The sequence below is a fragment of the Nothobranchius furzeri genome, chromosome 16 (genome assembly GCF_043380555.1).
Source record: "Nothobranchius furzeri strain GRZ-AD chromosome 16, NfurGRZ-RIMD1, whole genome shotgun sequence".
Taxonomy (NCBI): Eukaryota; Metazoa; Chordata; class Actinopteri; order Cyprinodontiformes; family Nothobranchiidae; genus Nothobranchius; species Nothobranchius furzeri.
Window position 1 is genome coordinate 27,915,570 of NC_091756.1, and position 18,085 is coordinate 27,933,654.

At 42.6% G+C, this 18,085-nt stretch overlaps 1 protein-coding gene across 1 annotated transcript; it reads left to right on the forward strand.

Annotated features, from left to right (window-relative positions):
• Nucleotides 1-2,690: 2,690 nt before the first annotated feature.
• On the forward strand, nt 2,691-17,221 carry josd1 (Josephin domain containing 1). Its single transcript, XM_015963655.3, has 4 exons — nt 2,691-3,254; nt 3,338-3,466; nt 10,470-10,664; nt 16,868-17,221. The coding sequence occupies exons 1-4, from the start codon at nt 2,911-2,913 to the stop codon at nt 16,965-16,967; spliced, it is 768 nt and encodes a 255-aa protein (XP_015819141.1). The 5' UTR covers nt 2,691-2,910; the 3' UTR covers nt 16,968-17,221.
• Nucleotides 17,222-18,085: the final 864 nt, after the last annotated feature.

Sequence of the window (18,085 nt, forward strand, 5' to 3'; positions counted from 1 at the left end):
TGAATCCCAGAAGTAAACACCGTTAACTCTTTGAATACAGTTCACCTTCATTTAAACACTAAACTGAAGAGTGAGATGACACTGAGACACGTTTATGAATTAAGTTCTCCATCTTAAAGGTGTGATTTACTCATTTATTCAATAGATTTGCGATGTTCTTTAGCGTAAATCAATGCCTCATGAGTCATTTAAAAAGCTATGATGCTCTTGTTCTGAGATGCAGAAGTTAGCTGGTGCAGAGGTGGGCTAAAAATGACAGGATTGCTCATTATTAATAATGTTATGCACACACCTCGCTTCTGATTGGCTAACAGAACACGTTCGGCCATGTTGCAAAGTCACTGTCACCAATGAACTCTCCTCTCTCTCTCCTCACAGCAATAAAAAAAAACCTTCCTGTGGGCGGGCGTTAGCCAAGATTGGCGAGGCCATGAATGCAAATTCGCAGTGTGACATCACAGTGTGAGGAATGTCAGAATGCTGGAGATAGGTGTAGGAGACTGTTTTCATGTTCAGCCTGCATAAAAACACAGAGTAACTGATTATAATCAGAAATAATAATTTAAAAATGTTTTATAGTCAACCACACCTTTAAATATCAAAGGAAAAAACAAACCAACATTTCCTGGAAACAGCAGGAAGGTTTAACTGTGTCATACAACCATAATAACCATAAAAACCATAAAGTTCAGTCTATCCTGGAACCAACTAACAAAAATAAATATATAAAAAAGGATTTATAAACATTTCATCATTTAAAATAACCACAATCACACAGAAATAAACAATGCAACAAAGGTGAAACACATGTAAAAAATATGTGTACGTGCAGGAAGAGCATGCTTTCACATGTGGAAATGTCAACATGTAAAACCCATTCACTGCACGTTTTCCCACACGAGATCACACATGCTTATTTCTGGAAAGGACGGTAACTTTTTTAAACAAAACAATCCTGAAGATTACAGTACCTTGTTTAAATTAAAACAAAAGGTCTTTCATTGTAAAATCAAAATTTTATTTTTTCTTTTAAATATAAATTATTCTTACAATAGGCACACTGAATTCATGCTTCATACAAGTGATTGAATGTGAGGTGTGGTCTTTTGATTACTTCCAGAAATACTAATGGAGAATAGTATCAATAATTATTACTTTATAAGCTTCAGATGTATTTTTGACACTTTTGAAGGAGGTTCTTTGAGTTCTGCTGTGGATACTGTTGCAGAAGTAGCACAAAAACTACACCTCATTTTCAATGATTGTCTTGTTTACTGACCAACTTATCTTTTTTAATGGAAAAATAATTTTGACTTGCTTCTGAATGGCATTTGGATGTTTTGACTTTTCTCAATATTTTAGCTGCAATATTCCCTGTTAGTCTTTGTGTGCCGCTAATGCCCTCTTGATACGTTTTACATTGGTATTCAAGCTATAACTAAAGACTAAATTTTCATATTAAGTTTTTTCAATAGTTTTTTTAGAAGTTTTCAAAATGCCTAACTATTGAAGGACAAATATTCCAAGCAGCTCAAATAAAAAGAAATGATACAGACTAAAGAATATCAGAAAAAAAGAGATGGTCAACATAAAGTAAATAAAAGTAAGTTTTATCATAATATGTATACATTTGGCGTTATTCAAAAAACAGGGAAGTCGATTTCTTCAGCAACAATATTTTAATGAGTAAATCTTGTAGTCATAACAGCTGTGTATGTCGATGTAGCCCATGTAGACATATTTGTATATGTCGATGATGCAGCCGATGTAGAATTATATGCTACAACGGCTTTCCCTATTCTTCTCCCACGTTTTAGACGCTGGCGGTGACAGCGGTTTGGAGCCAGGGAGGGAGACCTTACCGCGCATGCCCGCCTTGTTCAGGGACTGAGAAACAGTAGAACGAGAGCCACAACAGGAAAAAGTGTTAAAGACAAAGGACTGGACAGCGTTTAGGAAAAGGGAAATCAGCTGACTCCGTTTTTAGTGTGGTTTACAAGAGTCAAGTGGTGTCGCCACCGATGGGAAGCGAACGGGTGAGTGGTCGCTGGAGGATAAAATCGAGTTATATTAGGCGTAGAATGAGGCGTTGTGTTTGCTGTAATCACGTTAACAGCCAAAAGACTAACAGCAACAATCAGCTACAAACGTGGGTTATTACTTCTGAACGCGTGTGATTTTGGAGTACAATTGCGGTAGTGCTAATATTAATGTGAGGGTTAGCTTTCTGCTGTTTAGCTGTTGTCGTTTTTAGCTAGTTCACTAACAGCTTGCTTCCTCAATTTTAGCCGTGGAAGCTGTTTCTGGTCATTTTGGGGTCTGCTGACCAACGAGATACCTGAGCTTTGTGCAGCCTCTTTTTAGCTAACCATCACCTTCAGTAAATATAGTAGCTAAATGCGGCTTGGCTGCATTTCTAGCCCCTTTTGTATAGTTATCAGAAGCGTCGGAGGAAATGTTTGTCAGTTTTCACTATTTTCCTATTTTCAACCATTACAGATAATAACTCTGGATCGTCTGCGCAGCGTTGAACCCTGGTAACATCAGTTCCAGTAAATGGGAAGCTTCATAGTCAGCTGTCTGATGATGGGAAGAACTGCAAAGCTACACAGGGGATGGAGGAAGTGGAAACACACAAGAGAGTGATGACAGTTTGATCGATGACACCTCTGAGGAGGAATCTTGTATTTTTGGGATCAACATTTATCATAGTAATTCTACTTTACACGTCTTTCAAGAGAGCAGGTGTTCCTCAGTTACTTTGCAACATCTCCCAAGAGCGTACACAGAAACTAACAAACTCCTCTCTTCTGAGAGGTTGCCATGGGAACTTTTGTCCTGCCACCAATGTAGCATCCTCAATGTTGTAGTTGCGGAGGTAGTGGCGGAGCTGGAGGAGCACGTGACAGGATGGGAAGTACTCCGTATCCTGCTGGTGAGTGGAAGGAGAAGGGGCGAGGAGGCCTTCAGGAGCTGGGCTGCATGCCCTGGAAGGTCAGCAAACAAAAAGGAGGAGGGGGAGAAGCTGCAGAGGAGAAAAGGTGCAGAGATCCTAGGGACATCCAGCAGCAGCAGGATCTCTCATCCTCCTCCACCTCCCTCACCTCACCAGCTCCTCTCCAAATGTCTTTGACTCCTCCAGCCATTTATCACGAGAAGCAGCGGAGGGAACTGTGCGCGTTGCACGCACTCAATAACGTCTTCCAGGATGGGACAGCCTTCAATCGGGACACCCTGCAAGAGATTTACCAAAGGTGAGGACACTGCTCTGCCAGCATGCATCTGTAGCAGCTGTATTTAAAGGCTATGGATGATTCTTCTTGTAATCTTGATCCAGGCTATCTCCCAGCACTATGGTGACACCTCACAAAAAGAGCATGCTGGGTAATGGGAACTATGATGTAAATGTTATCATGGCAGCTCTCCAGACTCGAGGGTTTGAGGCAGTTTGGTGGGATAAAAGAAGGTATGCAAAGTTTTTTTATTTATTTGTCAATTAAAAAAGTGCATCTCTTTAGGGCTAAGCAGACTCACTTTTTACTCACACTACGAACTACATTCTTCCAGTTTTTGTTGTTTCCTTATCAAGGTGGTGGTCGTCCCAATTCTCCCTGGACTAAGTTATCTTTAGCCCATTTGTGTCCTATCACAGTTTCCATAACCATCTGGAAAACTTGTTTATTTTCTTACATTTATTTTATTTATTACATTTACACACACACACACACAACAGCATCCATTTACCTAAAGAAATAAGTTATAACTGATATTATGACAGCTTCTTTAAGGGGAATTTCAATATTGTTACAAAACAAACAAAACCAATTTTTTTCTAATTCATATAAAACGCTGTCCAAAAAATACTATTTTAAATGCTTATTGTGGATATTTTGTTTTAAAATACATAACGGCACAGCTTTTCTAGTAAAATATGACCTTTCTCAACATAGCTTCTAAAAGGGCTCTTTTTTTCTAAATCTTAACCTCTGATGTCACGTAACAAAAGGGAGTTAGAAGCTGAGCCTCAGCTCAGTGTGGAGAGTGGGTAGTTTTAGGGTAGAGAGGTCATGTTATCCAGTCAGTGTGTGTTTACTAGTTTTGGATTGTGTTCATTTGGACAAAGTGTTGTTTGTGAAGGCTGTACCAACTCCAGCCTGTCTGGACATCGAGTCCATGGGTTTCCAGATAAGAGAAACGCCTCTATCTTCGTTAGGGATGCACAATGTATCAGCATCAATATCGGTATCGGCAGATGTTAGTCATTTGTTAACATTTAGTATCGGTCCGATAAATAAAACTAGGCTGATATTAACAGCCAATATTTTTTCCATCTTGTCTCCATTTGTTTATCTGTTTCAGAGGGTGAGGTGGGGGGTGAGATGTGTATTTGTTTAGTCATGTCATGTGACAGTGATTGTAATCATCTCAGAAGTGTAAATGTGTGTGGTGTGTGTACATAATGGGGTAAATTCAGCTTTAATAATTTTCATTCTATACAAAATCTGTATTTTAGAATAATGTCAGTATATCGGTATCAGCCCAAAACTTTCATATTGGTGCATCGCTAATCTCCGTGCCCGAGGGCGTTGTGTGCAGCTGAAAAGTTGGGACTTCTGTAGCCCACATTGGTCGGTACCAGGTCAGGGAGGTCCGCGCTGGCCTCCAGAAACCCGTGGTGGAGTTTAAAAAATTAAATGCAGACTTCTGGAGCTCAGATCACATCAAAACCGACCACAAGAAGAGGCGCTCAGCTCAGCGGGCCAGTCGAGCTGGTTTCTGGGTCGGAACCAGATCAGAACTACTGCCTTGACCTCCAGGAGAGGATCATGCGCAGCTTTTAGAAATACCAGCTCAACTGGCTCGCTGGTGTCTGGGTAGGATCCAGCTCACAGTAGCCCGCATGAGCTCTAGAACCAGGTCACAGGACATTGGTTCATGGGAGTCCTTAACCTGCAATTTGCTCTTTAACGACTAGCGTCATTTCTGAGGACCCATAGCTACTTTCTGTGTAACTTTGTCATTGATATTCCCTGTAGATTAGCAAAAACCCAGCCTGAGCTCCGGTTTGTCCTTCCAGACGTCAGGAAAGTTTACTGCCTACTCATGCTATAAGTATTTGGCTATCTTCATGTGCTCTGACGCCACACCTCCAGTTTATCACACTGAAAAATAATAATAGTTCATTTATCTGAGCTACACATACACTGACTGAATTGTAGCCATTTTTTGGTTTGCAGATTCTTATTCTTACTAGTGTTCTTCCCTTTTAAGCAGTTTATTGTCGGCCTCAAGGGTAAAGGCTTTGTTCCATTCTCAGTTGTAAATCACTTTGGATAAAATCATCAGCCAAATACATTAACATTTAGATGAACTGTTACTGTGTCAGGCTAGCTGATGCAGCAGCCACATATACAGCAGAGAAAATAAGTATTTTACACATCAGCATTTTCACCAATAAGTTTCTAGGCTATTGACACAAAAATTCCAAGACATGTTAATATCAACTGAAGTGTTTAATTCATGCAGACATCCAAACATTTAAGTGCATAAATTGAATTATGTGTAATAAAGTGAAAAGACAGGGGAAAAGGATTAAACATGTGAAGATAACAATTGGAGGTGTTTAAGTTTCTCTGGGTCTTATTCACGAGTGAGGGAAAGATGGAGTGCAAGATCAATAGGTGGATTGGTGCTGTGTCTGTAGTGATGTTGGCGTTGTACTGATCTGTCGTGGTGAAGAGAGAGCTAAGCTGGAAGGCAAAGCTCTCAATTTACCGGTCGATCTACGTTCCTACCCTCACCTATGGCCACAAGCTTTGGGTAGTGACTGAAAGAACAAGATTGCGGATACAGGCAGCTGAAATGAGTTTTCTCCGCAGGGTGGCTGGGCTCTCCCTTAGAGATAGGGTGAGAATCTCGGTCATCTGATAGGGGCTTGGAGAGGTTTTCTATCCGGGAGGAGACCCAAAGGAAGACCCAGGACACGCTGGAGGGACTAGGTTTCAGGGCTGGCCAGGGAACGCCTTGGGATTCCCCTGGAGAAATTAGCCCAAGTGGCTGTGGAGAGGGAAGTCTGGGCCTCTCTGCTCAATCGGCTGCCCCACGACATGACCCCAGATAAGCAGAGGAAAATGAATGGATGGATGAAGATAAAGTGCAAAATGGCATAAAAAGCCAGGAGATCACCAGAAATCTGTCAATACTGAGAGTGAAACCTGCCTCCTATCAGTAGTAACTGATTTCAGCTTTGAGCTTTCAGCAAAAAAAAAAAAGAACGAAAGCATGGATTTACAAAGACACAGCAAGAACACACCTAAGATGATTTCAGCTGCTTTACTCCTAATTGATGGCCTATAAAGGCTTCTCATTACCCAGGAGGGACACGGAAAATGCTTTATGATGGGTTAAAGCAATGAACTCTCCCAAGAATTTTGTAATCTTTACGTTGAAAAGCATTCTGGTGGGAAAGGTTATAGACGTGTTTCCAGAATGCTGAATGTTCCTGTGAGCACTGTGGGGGCCATTACCCGAAAATGAGAGGATCAGGCCACCATAAACCGGCCCCAATCAGGTGCTCCACATCAGATCACTGTCCAAGGAGTTCAAAGAATTATCAGGCGAGTTCTCCCAAGAGCCAAGAACCACTTGGGCAGAACTTAAGGAAGACCTTGCATCAGCAGGTACTGTTGTTTCAAAGAAAACTCTAGCAATGCTCTGAACCGCCATGGCATCCATGCACACTCACTACACAAGACTCCATTATTGAACAAAAAGCATGTTGAGGCTTGTTTACAGTTCGTAAAACAGCATTTGTAGAAGCCTGTGGATTACTGGGAGACTATAGTATGGTCAGATGAAACCAAAATGGACCTTTTTGGCTGTATCCTACACACCAGGTTTGGAGAAGAAACAACACTGCCCACCACCCCAATTACTCTATACCAACAGTTGCGTTTAGGGGTGGAAGCATCATGGTGTGGGGGTGCTTTTCACCAAGGGGTCCTGGCAGACTTAATATTATTGAAGGCTGGATGAACAGAAATTTACCAGGACTTTCTGGATAAGAATCTGCTGCCATCTACCAGGAAGATGAAAATGAAGAGAGTAGACATTTCAGTAAGACAATGATCCCAAACACAAGGCCAAGGAAACAAGAATTGGTTTCAAAGAAGAAAAAAGTCAAGTTGCTTGAATGGCCCAGTCAGTCACCTGACCTAAATCCCATAGAAATCTATGGAGAACTGAAGATCAAAGTTTATAAAAGAGGCCCAAGAAACCTTAAAAATTTGAAAAGCGTTTGTGTGGAAGAATGGTCCAGAATCAGTCCTGAGCAACGCAGATGACTGGTTTCTCCTGACAAGAGGCGTATAGAAGCCGTAATCACCAACAAAGGCTTTTCTACAAAGTATTTAATAAAGTGTGTTTAATACTTATTCCCTGTGTCATTTCAATATAATGACTCAACTTGTATACTTAAATGTTCTGATGTCTTTGTCCATCCATCCATCCATCCATCCATCCATCCATCCATTTTCATCCGCTTATCCGGAGTCGGGTCGTGGGGGTAGTAGCCTAAGGCGAAAGGCCCAGACTTTCCTCTCCCCAGCCACTTGGGCCAGCTTCTCCGGGGGAATCCCAAGGGGTTCCCTGGCCAGGTGAGAGACATAGTCCCTCCACTGTGTCCTGGGTCTACCTTTAGGTCTCCTCCCGGTTGGACGTGCCCGAAAAACCTCACCAGGGAGGCGTCCAGGAGGCATCCTGACCAGATGCCCGAGCCACCTTAACTGGCTCCTCTCAATGTGGAGGAGCAGCGGGTCTACTCCGAGCCCCTCCCGAATGACCGAGCTTCTCACCCTATCTCTAAGGGAGAGCCCAGCCACTCTTCAGAGAAAACTCATTTCGGCCGCTTGTATCCGCAATCTCGTTCTTTCAGTCACTACCCATAGCTCATGACCATAGGTGAGGGTAGGAACGTAGATCGACCGATAAATCGAGAGCTTCGCCTTCTGACTCCGCTCTCTCTTCACCACGACAGGCCGGTACAACGCCCGCATCACTGCAGATGCAGCACCAATCCGCCTATCGATCTCACGCTCCAGTTTTCCCTCACTTGTGAACAAGACCCTGAGATACTTTAACTCCTCCACTTGGGGCAGGACCTCATCCCTGACCCGGAGAAGGCATACCCTTTTCCGAATCAAGACCATGGTCTCAGATTTAGAGGAGCTGATTCTCATCCCAGCTGCTTCACACTCGGCTACGAACCGCTCCAGCGAAAGCTGAAGATCACGTTCTGATGACGCCAACAGGACCACATCACCTGCAAAAAGCAGAGACCTGAGTCCAACTCTCACTGGGAACGAGCCCGACTTACTGCCGGCAATGCGGACCAAGCTCTGACACCGGTCATAGAGGGACCTTACAGCCCATATCAGAGGACCTGGTACCCCATACTCCCAGAGTACCCCCCATAGGGCCCCCCGAGGGACGCAGTCAAACACCTTCTCCAAATCCACAAAACACACGTAGACTGGTTTGGCAAATTCCCACGCACCCTCCAGGATCCTCCTACGGGTTTAGAGCTGGTCCAGTGTTCCACGGCCAGGACAAAAACACATTGCTCCTCCTGAATCTGAGGTTCAACAATCCGATTGACCCTCCTCTCCGGAACCCTTGAATAGACCTTTACCAGGAAGCCTCAGGAGTGTGATCCCCCTGTAGTTGGAATACACCCTGCGGTCCCCTTTTTTAAATAAGGGGACCACCACCCCAGTCTGCCAGTCCAGTGGGACTGCCCCCGATGTCCGTGCGATATTGCAGAGCCGCGTCAGCCAACACAGCCCCACAACATCCAGAGCCTTAAGGAACTCCGGGCGGATCTTATCCACCCCTGGAGCCTTTGCCACAGAGGAGCTTTTTATCCATCTCAGTGAGAGGCCAACCCAAAGTCCCCAGACTCTGCTTCCTCACTGGAAGACTTGTCGGTGGGATTGAGGAGGTCTTCAAAGTATTCTACCCACCGATCCACAACGTCCTGAGTAGAGGTCAGCAGCACACCGTCCCCACTATAGATAGTGTTGGTAGCGCACTGCTTTTCCCCCCTGAGGCGCCGGATGGTGGACCAGAATCTCCTTGAAGCCGTACAGAAGTCTTGCTCCATGGTCTCACCGAACGCCTTGGCAACCACCTGAGCCGCGTTCCACTTGGACTGCCGGTACCCGTCAGCTGCCTCTGGAATCCCAAATGCCAAAAAGACTTGATAGGCCTCTTTCTTCAACTTGACAGCATCCCTAACCGCCGGTATCCACCAGCGGGTTCGGGGGTTGCCACCACGACAGGCACCGACGATCCTGCGACCACAGCTCCGGTCGGCCGCCTCAACAATTGAGGCACGGAACAGGGTCCATTCAGACTCAGTGTCCCCCGCCTCCCCCAGAACATTTTGGAAGTTCTGTCGGAGGTGGGAATTGAAGCTCCTTCTGACAGGAGACTCTGCCAGACATTCCCAGCAGACCCTCGCGATACGTTTGGCCCTGCCTGGTCTGACCGGCATCCTCTCCCACCATCTGAGCCAACTCACCACCAGGTGTTGTCTTTGTATGAATTTAATATTTGGCTTGATGGAAACATCTGGTGCAGATTTTGTGTCAATTCAGATAAATATGCAGATGTGTCAAATACTTATTTTTCCTGCTGTATGTTTAACTGTTATGTGATAATTCAAATGCAGTAACAACTTTTTATCTAAGCAGCAAAACTGAAAAAGCAGATCACATCACTTTCTCTTGATTTTTAAGTAATTGAGTTTGGTTCCCAGATCACTTTGCATGATGATTGGGTATAGCTATTATTATCTCAAATTTAAACAGATTTACTTATGTTTGCCTCATTTTGTTTCTTATTTTTATTTGAAGTCCAAATGAGGACAGGAAATATTTCCGAACAGCTCTGACGTGTGAGATCAAAGAGCAGACAGAACAGTCCTAAAATATAAACAAGGGGTCAGATCTTCAGTAGCTTTCTGCATCTTCCACTTAAACTCAGCCAGTTTGTGAGCTCTGTAAGTTCTCGGCAGCTCAAAGGATTGTCAAATTCTCTGAGAGTGTTTTATCAGCATTCCTGCTTTCTTCGCAATCAGCCTTACTTGTCAGCAGCGACCGCCACAGATGTGCTTTTAGTGATAAAAAAGAATTCCTGCCTTTTGAGTTTGAGCAAAACAGGAACTAAATCATTTTTATTTTTAATGAAGGGACAAAAACAACCTAGATTCTGTTGATTGTTGATGGTACGCTGTTACAGTATGAGTTGCTGTATGCAAACTCAAAAATACATTCTTACTTAAAGTTGTGGACTTTTGTAAAATGACTTCTTCCTGATAAACACAACAAAAACACTTCTAAAGATAATCATTGTTGTTATTGGTGAATTAAAGTGTTGTTTATGTTTTAAACCTGACTTTTGGGTGCCAGGGATGTCAGCAGCATTGAGCTTTCCAATGTGGAGGGCTTCATTCTGAACGTGCCGTCCAATCTGCGCTGGGGGCCCCTCCGGCTGCCGCTCAAACGCCAGCATTGGATTGGAGTCAGAGAGGTGGGAGGAGTTTACTACAACTTGGACTCCAAGCTGAGAAACCCTCAACCCATCGGCAGCCCGGATGAGCTCAGGTGAGAGCGACGGGTCCATGTGTTTGTTCCAGTTATCTGTAGCCAGAATTCTGTCATTAAACATAGAATCATGATGAGAAATGTAGGATTTGTCCACGCAGAACATCTTCCAAAACCTTCTGGAATCGAGCCTTTTACCTGGAAAGGGCTACGTCTAACCCATCTTAGCTCTCAGGTTGGATCACACAGCTTTCTACTATTATGGGATGGCCTCCATGTACCCTGACTGCATCGGCCTTATTCTTTACTTAAACCAGGACACCACCCTATTGCACCAGTTTGAATGTGCTATTCTGGTGTTAGTCTAAGTGCTTTTACTTCCTGTGAAGCTGTTAGCTTTGGCATTCATACAATCACTACTGCGGTTTATATACAGTTCCCTAAACATTAACCACAAGTTAAATAACATGCTAAGTGATAGTGGCCAGAAATGATCAATAAGAGGCCAAATAACATTTTGCAAAGTTGAAGCATCGTAAAATGGTCTGATCCTGTCAAAACAGCTGTGGAATCCTGTTAGTTCTACATCCACTGAGGCTTGATGATACTGGATCAGAAATGTTCTCACAAGGTTTTAAAACCAGAAGATAAGCGGGCTGGACAGCAGCAGGAGTACAGGAGATACGTTGGTAAAGACTTATATTGGCATTCTGGTTTGTAGCTTTTGGCTTCTGTCATAAATTAAATATAAACTTAAAATATGCAGACCAATTTCCTCTGTGTGGGTTTGTCCAGCAATTTATACAAGAACACAGAGTGGAGTCTGAATTGACTTTGTTGTGAATTATTTACTAAATAAAACACTGATCAGCTCAAATGATAATCAAGATGTCTGTCTGCGAGATGAAAACTGATAACCTATTACAAGTTAAGATTTCCCAGAGTCTTGCAAAAAAATCAGCGAGAGTTTTTGTTTAAAGTAACACTAAACAGTTTCAAGTAGGGCTGCAACAAACGATTATTTGGATAATCGATTAATCGGATGGGGTCTCGACACGATTAATCGATTAATCGGATTACATGGGGAAATTTTTAAAAACTGCTAGGGAAACGTTATTTCTCTCCTTCCTTCACTTTATTTAACACAACATTATTAGAAAACAGTTCAATAGCAGAAAAACAACATGCCATCACCTAAATTGTCTTATAAGGTGTATAGACAGAGACCCTAAGCTACATCTATCTGTGACCTAAAATGCTTGGTCCAAGTTAAACAGCTTAAGGGCAATTCTCATCTGTTTTGTTTGATCTCATCTGTTCACATTTATTTTAAATGTAATTAAACATAGGCTGTGAATTAATCAAAATTGATCACTATTTCCAAAACTGACTGAAAAAATACCAAATAAAACAAAAGTAAATGAATGCCATCCTCCTTGCGATGATGCCCTGGGCAACTGCAATAAAGTCACATCAAGAAATGCTGCTGATCATTCCAATGATCCCAAATAGACTCACATTAGGCCACATGAAAGCAACTGAACCCAAAAATATATTAACCAGTATATAACTGCACTCTCACACAACACGCCTGCAGCAACAGTTAGGACTCCTCCCTCCCTTTTAAAAGCGTTTTTGCTTCTGAGGACATTGTGGTTGTAAAACCACATGCTAGTAGTCTGGCCCCGGTGTGATCAACCAGTTTCTGCGGGAATGTGACGGCGGAACCAGGGCCAGATTAACACTTTGTTGTACCCTGGGCAACAATATTCAAGGGCTCCATCATCACGACCCAAGGATCACCATAATGTGGTCACATACAGAATATTTTACTGTAATATGCAGTAAATATACTCAATACTTGAATGCCTGACAACACGTAACCCGCCCAGAGTAACCTTTGACCCACCTCGTGTGGACTGACCAATGAGGAGAGGGTCTTAACTTGAGGCCCTCTCTTCATTGGTCAGTCTGCATGAGACTGACTCTCAACTGACGTTCAGTCGTAGGCAGCGAAGCGTCTCTGTGCAGCGCAAAAGCCCGGGTGGACAGTTTGTTTAATGTAGGGTGACCATATTTCCATTTCCAAACAAGAGGACAGGGGATCTGTGCCTATGACGTCACACTATGGCAACGCCACACAAACCATGTTGGGACCCATTTTTTGTAAGAACTAAATTAATATCAGATTCTGCCAATTAAAGGGCTCTAAAACTATTCATATGTAAATATTTTGCATATTTAATGCAAAATCTAATTTTTCTGCTTTAGTGCTGCAACAAGGTTTTATTAATAATAAATTATTATACCTTTTGTTTTACTACAGCATCGGTAAGCTTCCTGTGCACAGATGATTAAGGATGCTTGTTTCAGCTGTGAGATTAGACGATAGGATCAATGAAAAAATAAGTTGTCACACACTCCATGGAAACTTTCAGAGAATCCACAAATAGTGGCTTTCAAATGGTTTTGTTACTTTTTGCAAGTTTAGAAAAGAAGCAGATGAGACAGCATGTCTGATAATTTAGTTTTTCATCTGATAATATTAGAACATGTCAGTAATGTCTGAGGGGCTTTTATAAACACCGTATAACTAACACTACTGGAGAGGGCATGAATTACACAGAGGCTTCTGGGGAGCCCAGTTATGGGGTGGGGGGGGGGGGGGGGGGCATTTTGCCTTGGCCCCCAAAATGTCTTGAAACGGCCCTGGGTGTGTGACTGAGTTTTGAAGGTGATCTGAATTGTATCAGATGTATAATTATGACATGTGTATAACTTATTGTTTTTTACTGGTAAAAACTTGTCGTGGAGATAAATCTACCTACATTTGACTTTTCAACACTTTGTTTTGTTTTCTTGTTTTTATTTAACTATTTTCCTGTCCTGTCTGTCTCTCATCTTCCTGCATCTCCTCATAATTCTCCAGAAAATCTGTTGCCTGGATTCTTACCTTTTCACCTCATCAGTTACTTTTGAGCAGATCAAAGGGATCTCCTGACCGAAAAGCGCAGAGCGCGTTTTCGATGCTGCGTGAGGTGACATCACCACAGCACAGGTGATGAGCTCCGCAGTAGCGCGCTTCAGGCACAAATAAGACAGAAAATAGAGAACATGTGCGGACATGAACGATCGTGTGCTAATTATAGTTTTTTGGTTGCGCCACTTTGAGAATGGACCGTGCGCTGGAAGCAGCTGCCTGGATCGCTGCGCGACAATGCGGAACCGGTTCGCAGCAGCGCAAGTCTGCCGGCTCTCCCTCGCCTGATCTGCCGGTACTGGCTCTCCCTCACGCTGATCTGCGGCTCTCCCTCGCGCTGATCTGACTTGCTCTGGTCTGCGCGCAACGCGGGCGGGAAGGGGGGGGGGGGGGGGGGCGCTTTTGGAAGAGTTGTGCGACACAACGAATCGATGACGCAATTCGTTGCCAACGCTTTTAGTAATCGATTTTCATCGAATTTATCGATTCGTTGTTGCAGCCCTAGTTTCAAGCTTCTCCAGCCTACTGCTTGAAAATTGAACTGTTATAAACAACTCTGCAGCAGTCTGCTGTACTCACACTAAGAACAGCTAACACTAACATGAGCCAAGTCTTACTAATTAAGCCACCAATTATAAAGATCCACACTATTGTACAATAATTACTTACAGTTCCAGTAGCAACAAAGCCAGGTCACCATCAGCCCGTAATTTCATATCCTCCAGTTATAAATTCCAAAACACCCTCATCTCAACATGACCACAGTCGCCTGGTTACATATATATATACTAAGGGCCCCAAAGTGTGCCAAGAAAATGTCCCCCACACCATTATACCACCAGCAGCCTGAACCGTTAATACAAGGCAGGATGGATATGTGCTTTCATGGTGTTGATGCTAAATTCTGACCCTACCATCCAAACGTTGTACCAGAAATCCCGTGTGTGGTGAGTGGCTCCTGCTACTTCCTCAGGAAGCAGCGCATGTTCAGTTGAAGTATTAACAATGTCACCATTGGAAAAAATACAACAGGGTTTTGTAGGAGTGGTGCTGGAATTTCAGCCGTGGTGCAGCACCATGGTAAAGCTTATGGAAGGGAAACACTGGAGGACTCTGGGAGGTTCGTCAAGACAGTCAACCTGATAGTCCAATGGTTGCTTTTGGTCTGAAACATGTTATTGGTGGAGGTTTAGTAACAAATCCCAGGGAACCACTTAATTAATTTATTTATTTTTTATCTCTACCGTACCTGTATAGCTATACTATGTTAGTATGTTGTTAAGAAGCATGAAAAACATGTTTTAGGCAAATTTGCTTTCCAAATTTGCTATTGCACCTTTAAGTGCTGTTTCTGCTGTCCCATGTGAAGTTTCTACCAGCATGATCACTGAACCCCATTTTTAAAGGAAATGGTTGAAGTGTTAAAAACTTCTTGGTGTCCCTTTAAATAAATCAACATCAAAATACAATGGCAGTTATTTAAAATGTGTTTTCAGCAAATGCATAAGGCACCAGGGGGGCATAAACCAAACAGACTCATGGCACCCTTGTGACCAGCCTATTAGGCATGCGTTCTTTATTCTCAGATGCTCACATTTCTCTGAGTTAGTGTTCAGTCACAGATAGTTAATGATTCATCTTCTACTCGTTTCATTAGGAACTGGTTTCTGTTATTAAAACACCAAATCGAACATCCAGATTTCATATCTTATGTCTTTGAAATGTTAAAGGTGTGGAACACTAAAAAGCCATTTTTTATTTAATTTCTGATTAGAATTGGTCACTGTTGAGTTTTTCATGCATGCTGAACTAGGGCTGCTCAATTAATTTAATTTTAATCCCAATTAAGGTCAGAGTTTTGAGCGATTATAAAAACAAAACTTGCCAATTATTAGCTCCTCCCTCGTGGTGTATTCTGAGTTGCAAATCGATTGCACATCCCAACAGCACTGCCGACTTTTATCTACTTTGTTGCTATTTCCAACATTTTTCAGATACCCTTCTTTGACTCCCCCCCAAAAGTACATAGTAAACAACCTAGAAACATTTCTGATAACCCTTAGCTACTTTCTGGATTTCTGTCATCAATATTTCCTGCAGGTTAGCAAAACACTCCGCTTGTGCTCCAGACCGTCTTTCCAGACATTAGGAAAGGGTAGTGATGTGTCGGTCCTGAACTAAACGGCTCTCTGAGATTAGCTTGAGTGAGTGACACACGATGTACCCGCAGGCTCCTGAGCCGCTAAAATATGGCAAAATGCACAAGTGCAGTGAGCTACAAACACACACACACACACACACACACACACACACACACACACACACACACACACACAGCGTGTCCCTGACTGCCAATGAGACCGGGAGAGAGTGTGTATGTGTGTTGTGTTGCAGCGCTCTTCCATTTGCTGTGAAAGCGGGGAGAGAGGTGGCACAAAATGCCTGGGACAGTTGTAAATAAATAGTTTAGAAACGAGTTTCTCACGCTGATAAATAATCATTTATCTCTCTGAGCGACACATTTTTACTTTACACTCACTCCTGCAGCACTGCTGGACGGGACTAAATAATTATTATGCAACATTTTGTGGAAGTTCACAGCAACATAGATGTTTATGTTTCCATTTATTTTATATTATAAATGCACTGTATAACTTTTGCTGTCAGTATTTGCAAGATATTTTTATCAAATTGGGTACGTGTTGTGTATGCTTAAATAAGTAAAATCTCAGCCTAAACCCTTTCGATCATAAACTATGAGTAAGTTTATTATCTCTTTTTACGTTAAGAATCACAAGTTGATTTTGTGATTATCTTGTTTCTCTCTTTTTTCTCTCTCTCTGATTGTGCCCTGTGCAATTTTACAACCAAATAAATAATAAATCAAATCAACCTTAGCCACTCTCGTTAAATATAATGGCTTCCTTTCACTTTCAGGTTTCCCCCTGGATCCCAGAATGCAGCCCAGCCTGACTTTGGGAAGGCATTTGTTCAAATTGGCATCGTACGTGCCTTAGTTCAGTCTAATCAGATCACATTCAGACTAGAATGTCTGGAACCTCTTCCAATGGGTCTCTGTGCGATTGTTATGTTTTGTTCTGCACCCTAGTGAGTTTACTATGTTCACACCTACACAAACAAACAACACCAACAGGGGAAAGTGACCAGGGTTCAACTCAAACAGCTTAAACATTCCAGGTGTGAAAACAGCTGTGGGTTTTGTTACTGTTTCACAATTCTAACAATTTACCCTGTTTGCTTTGATTTCTACCCAAAAATCCAGGAAGTTTCTCCACCAGCAGCTGCGAGGGAAGAACTGTGAACTCCTGTTAGTTGTCTCAGAAGAAGTGGAAGCACATCAAACATGGCGGTCGGATGGCTAAGAGCTTCTGAACAGCCAATCACAGTCCCGATTGGGACGTACGGGCCTGACTATCACAAAGAACACGAGAGAGGGAGCAGTGTTGTGCACAGCCAATCAGATGGATGCACACTGGATTTCTTTCCCCTCCACGCCTCTTTTCTTGAATTTGGTTTACACAGCCATTGCTGCTGAATCCTTATCTGATATGCGATACAAAGTGAAGGAGGAGGCCAGATGCTTACAGGGAGAATCAAACAATCACAGTCCTTTCTCACAACACACTTGAGACTTGTTTAATGATATTCTCTTCCTGCCTTCTTGTGTTTTTTTCATACATATTGATGCCTATTTTTCTGTTTCTTGTTTATTTTTTGTTCTTAAATTTCTCGAGTTTCCAAAGCAGAGGGAGTTTAGGCTCTTTATAAAAGGAAGCTTGAGTTCATCTGTCTGGCTCCTGACTCCTTCAGTCATGATTTTCTCTCACGTGTCTGTTGGTTTTCGTCTCTTTTCTCGTCATTCTTCTGGTTCTCTGACTGTATCGTCACTTTCACTGAAGTGTGCCGTTCATTTCATCAGTGTCCACGTATCTCCGTTTTCATATCACCACCCAGAGTGAGTGCTTTAGCACATTGCCAACTTTGTATTTCACATCTTTCCCTCTCACCTTTGACAGGAGCTGACCCTTTACTGTAGAATATTTGCCAACACAAGTTTTCTATTGCAACACAGCAATGCAACACTCAGGCCAAGTACTCCCTCTAGTGGATGCTTGCTTCAGCTCTCCTAACAAAGAAAGAAAGCCCTTCTATCGTGCAGCTTTTTGTTGAAATGATCAGAGACATCCACTGGTTATTGATGCGGTCTGATTAACGTTTAGGAAGAATCGGACTCCTTACAGTTGTTTCCCTTTTGTGAACATGGTTAGACAGGGAGTGAGTGAAAATGTAGTTAGATATGTAAAAGCTAATTAGCCTGAAAAGTCTTTGGAGTAGTACGACAAGAATTGTAGTCAGCTTGTGAAATTCCTTTGAAAGTAATAGTTTGTTTTAAGTGAAACTTTTGTTTGTTATCTGAATTATTTGGGGCTTGCATTGATATTATTTTATTATTATTATTAATTGTTTTAGATAAATTGAT

What these genes read in the sequence shown, in the direction of transcription:
- josd1 (XM_015963655.3), top strand. Translation starts at nt 2,911, where the DNA reads ATGGGAAGTACTCCGTATCCTGCTGGTGAGTGGAAGGAGAAGGGGCGA. An exon ending in CTGCAAGAGATTTACCAAAG is followed by an intron (nt 3,255 to 3,337) that starts GTGAGGACACTG and finishes ATCTTGATCCAG; the next exon opens with GCTATCTCCCAGCACTATGG. An exon ending in GGCAGCCCGGATGAGCTCAG is followed by an intron (nt 10,665 to 16,867) that starts GTGAGAGCGACG and finishes CCAAAAATCCAG; the next exon opens with GAAGTTTCTCCACCAGCAGC.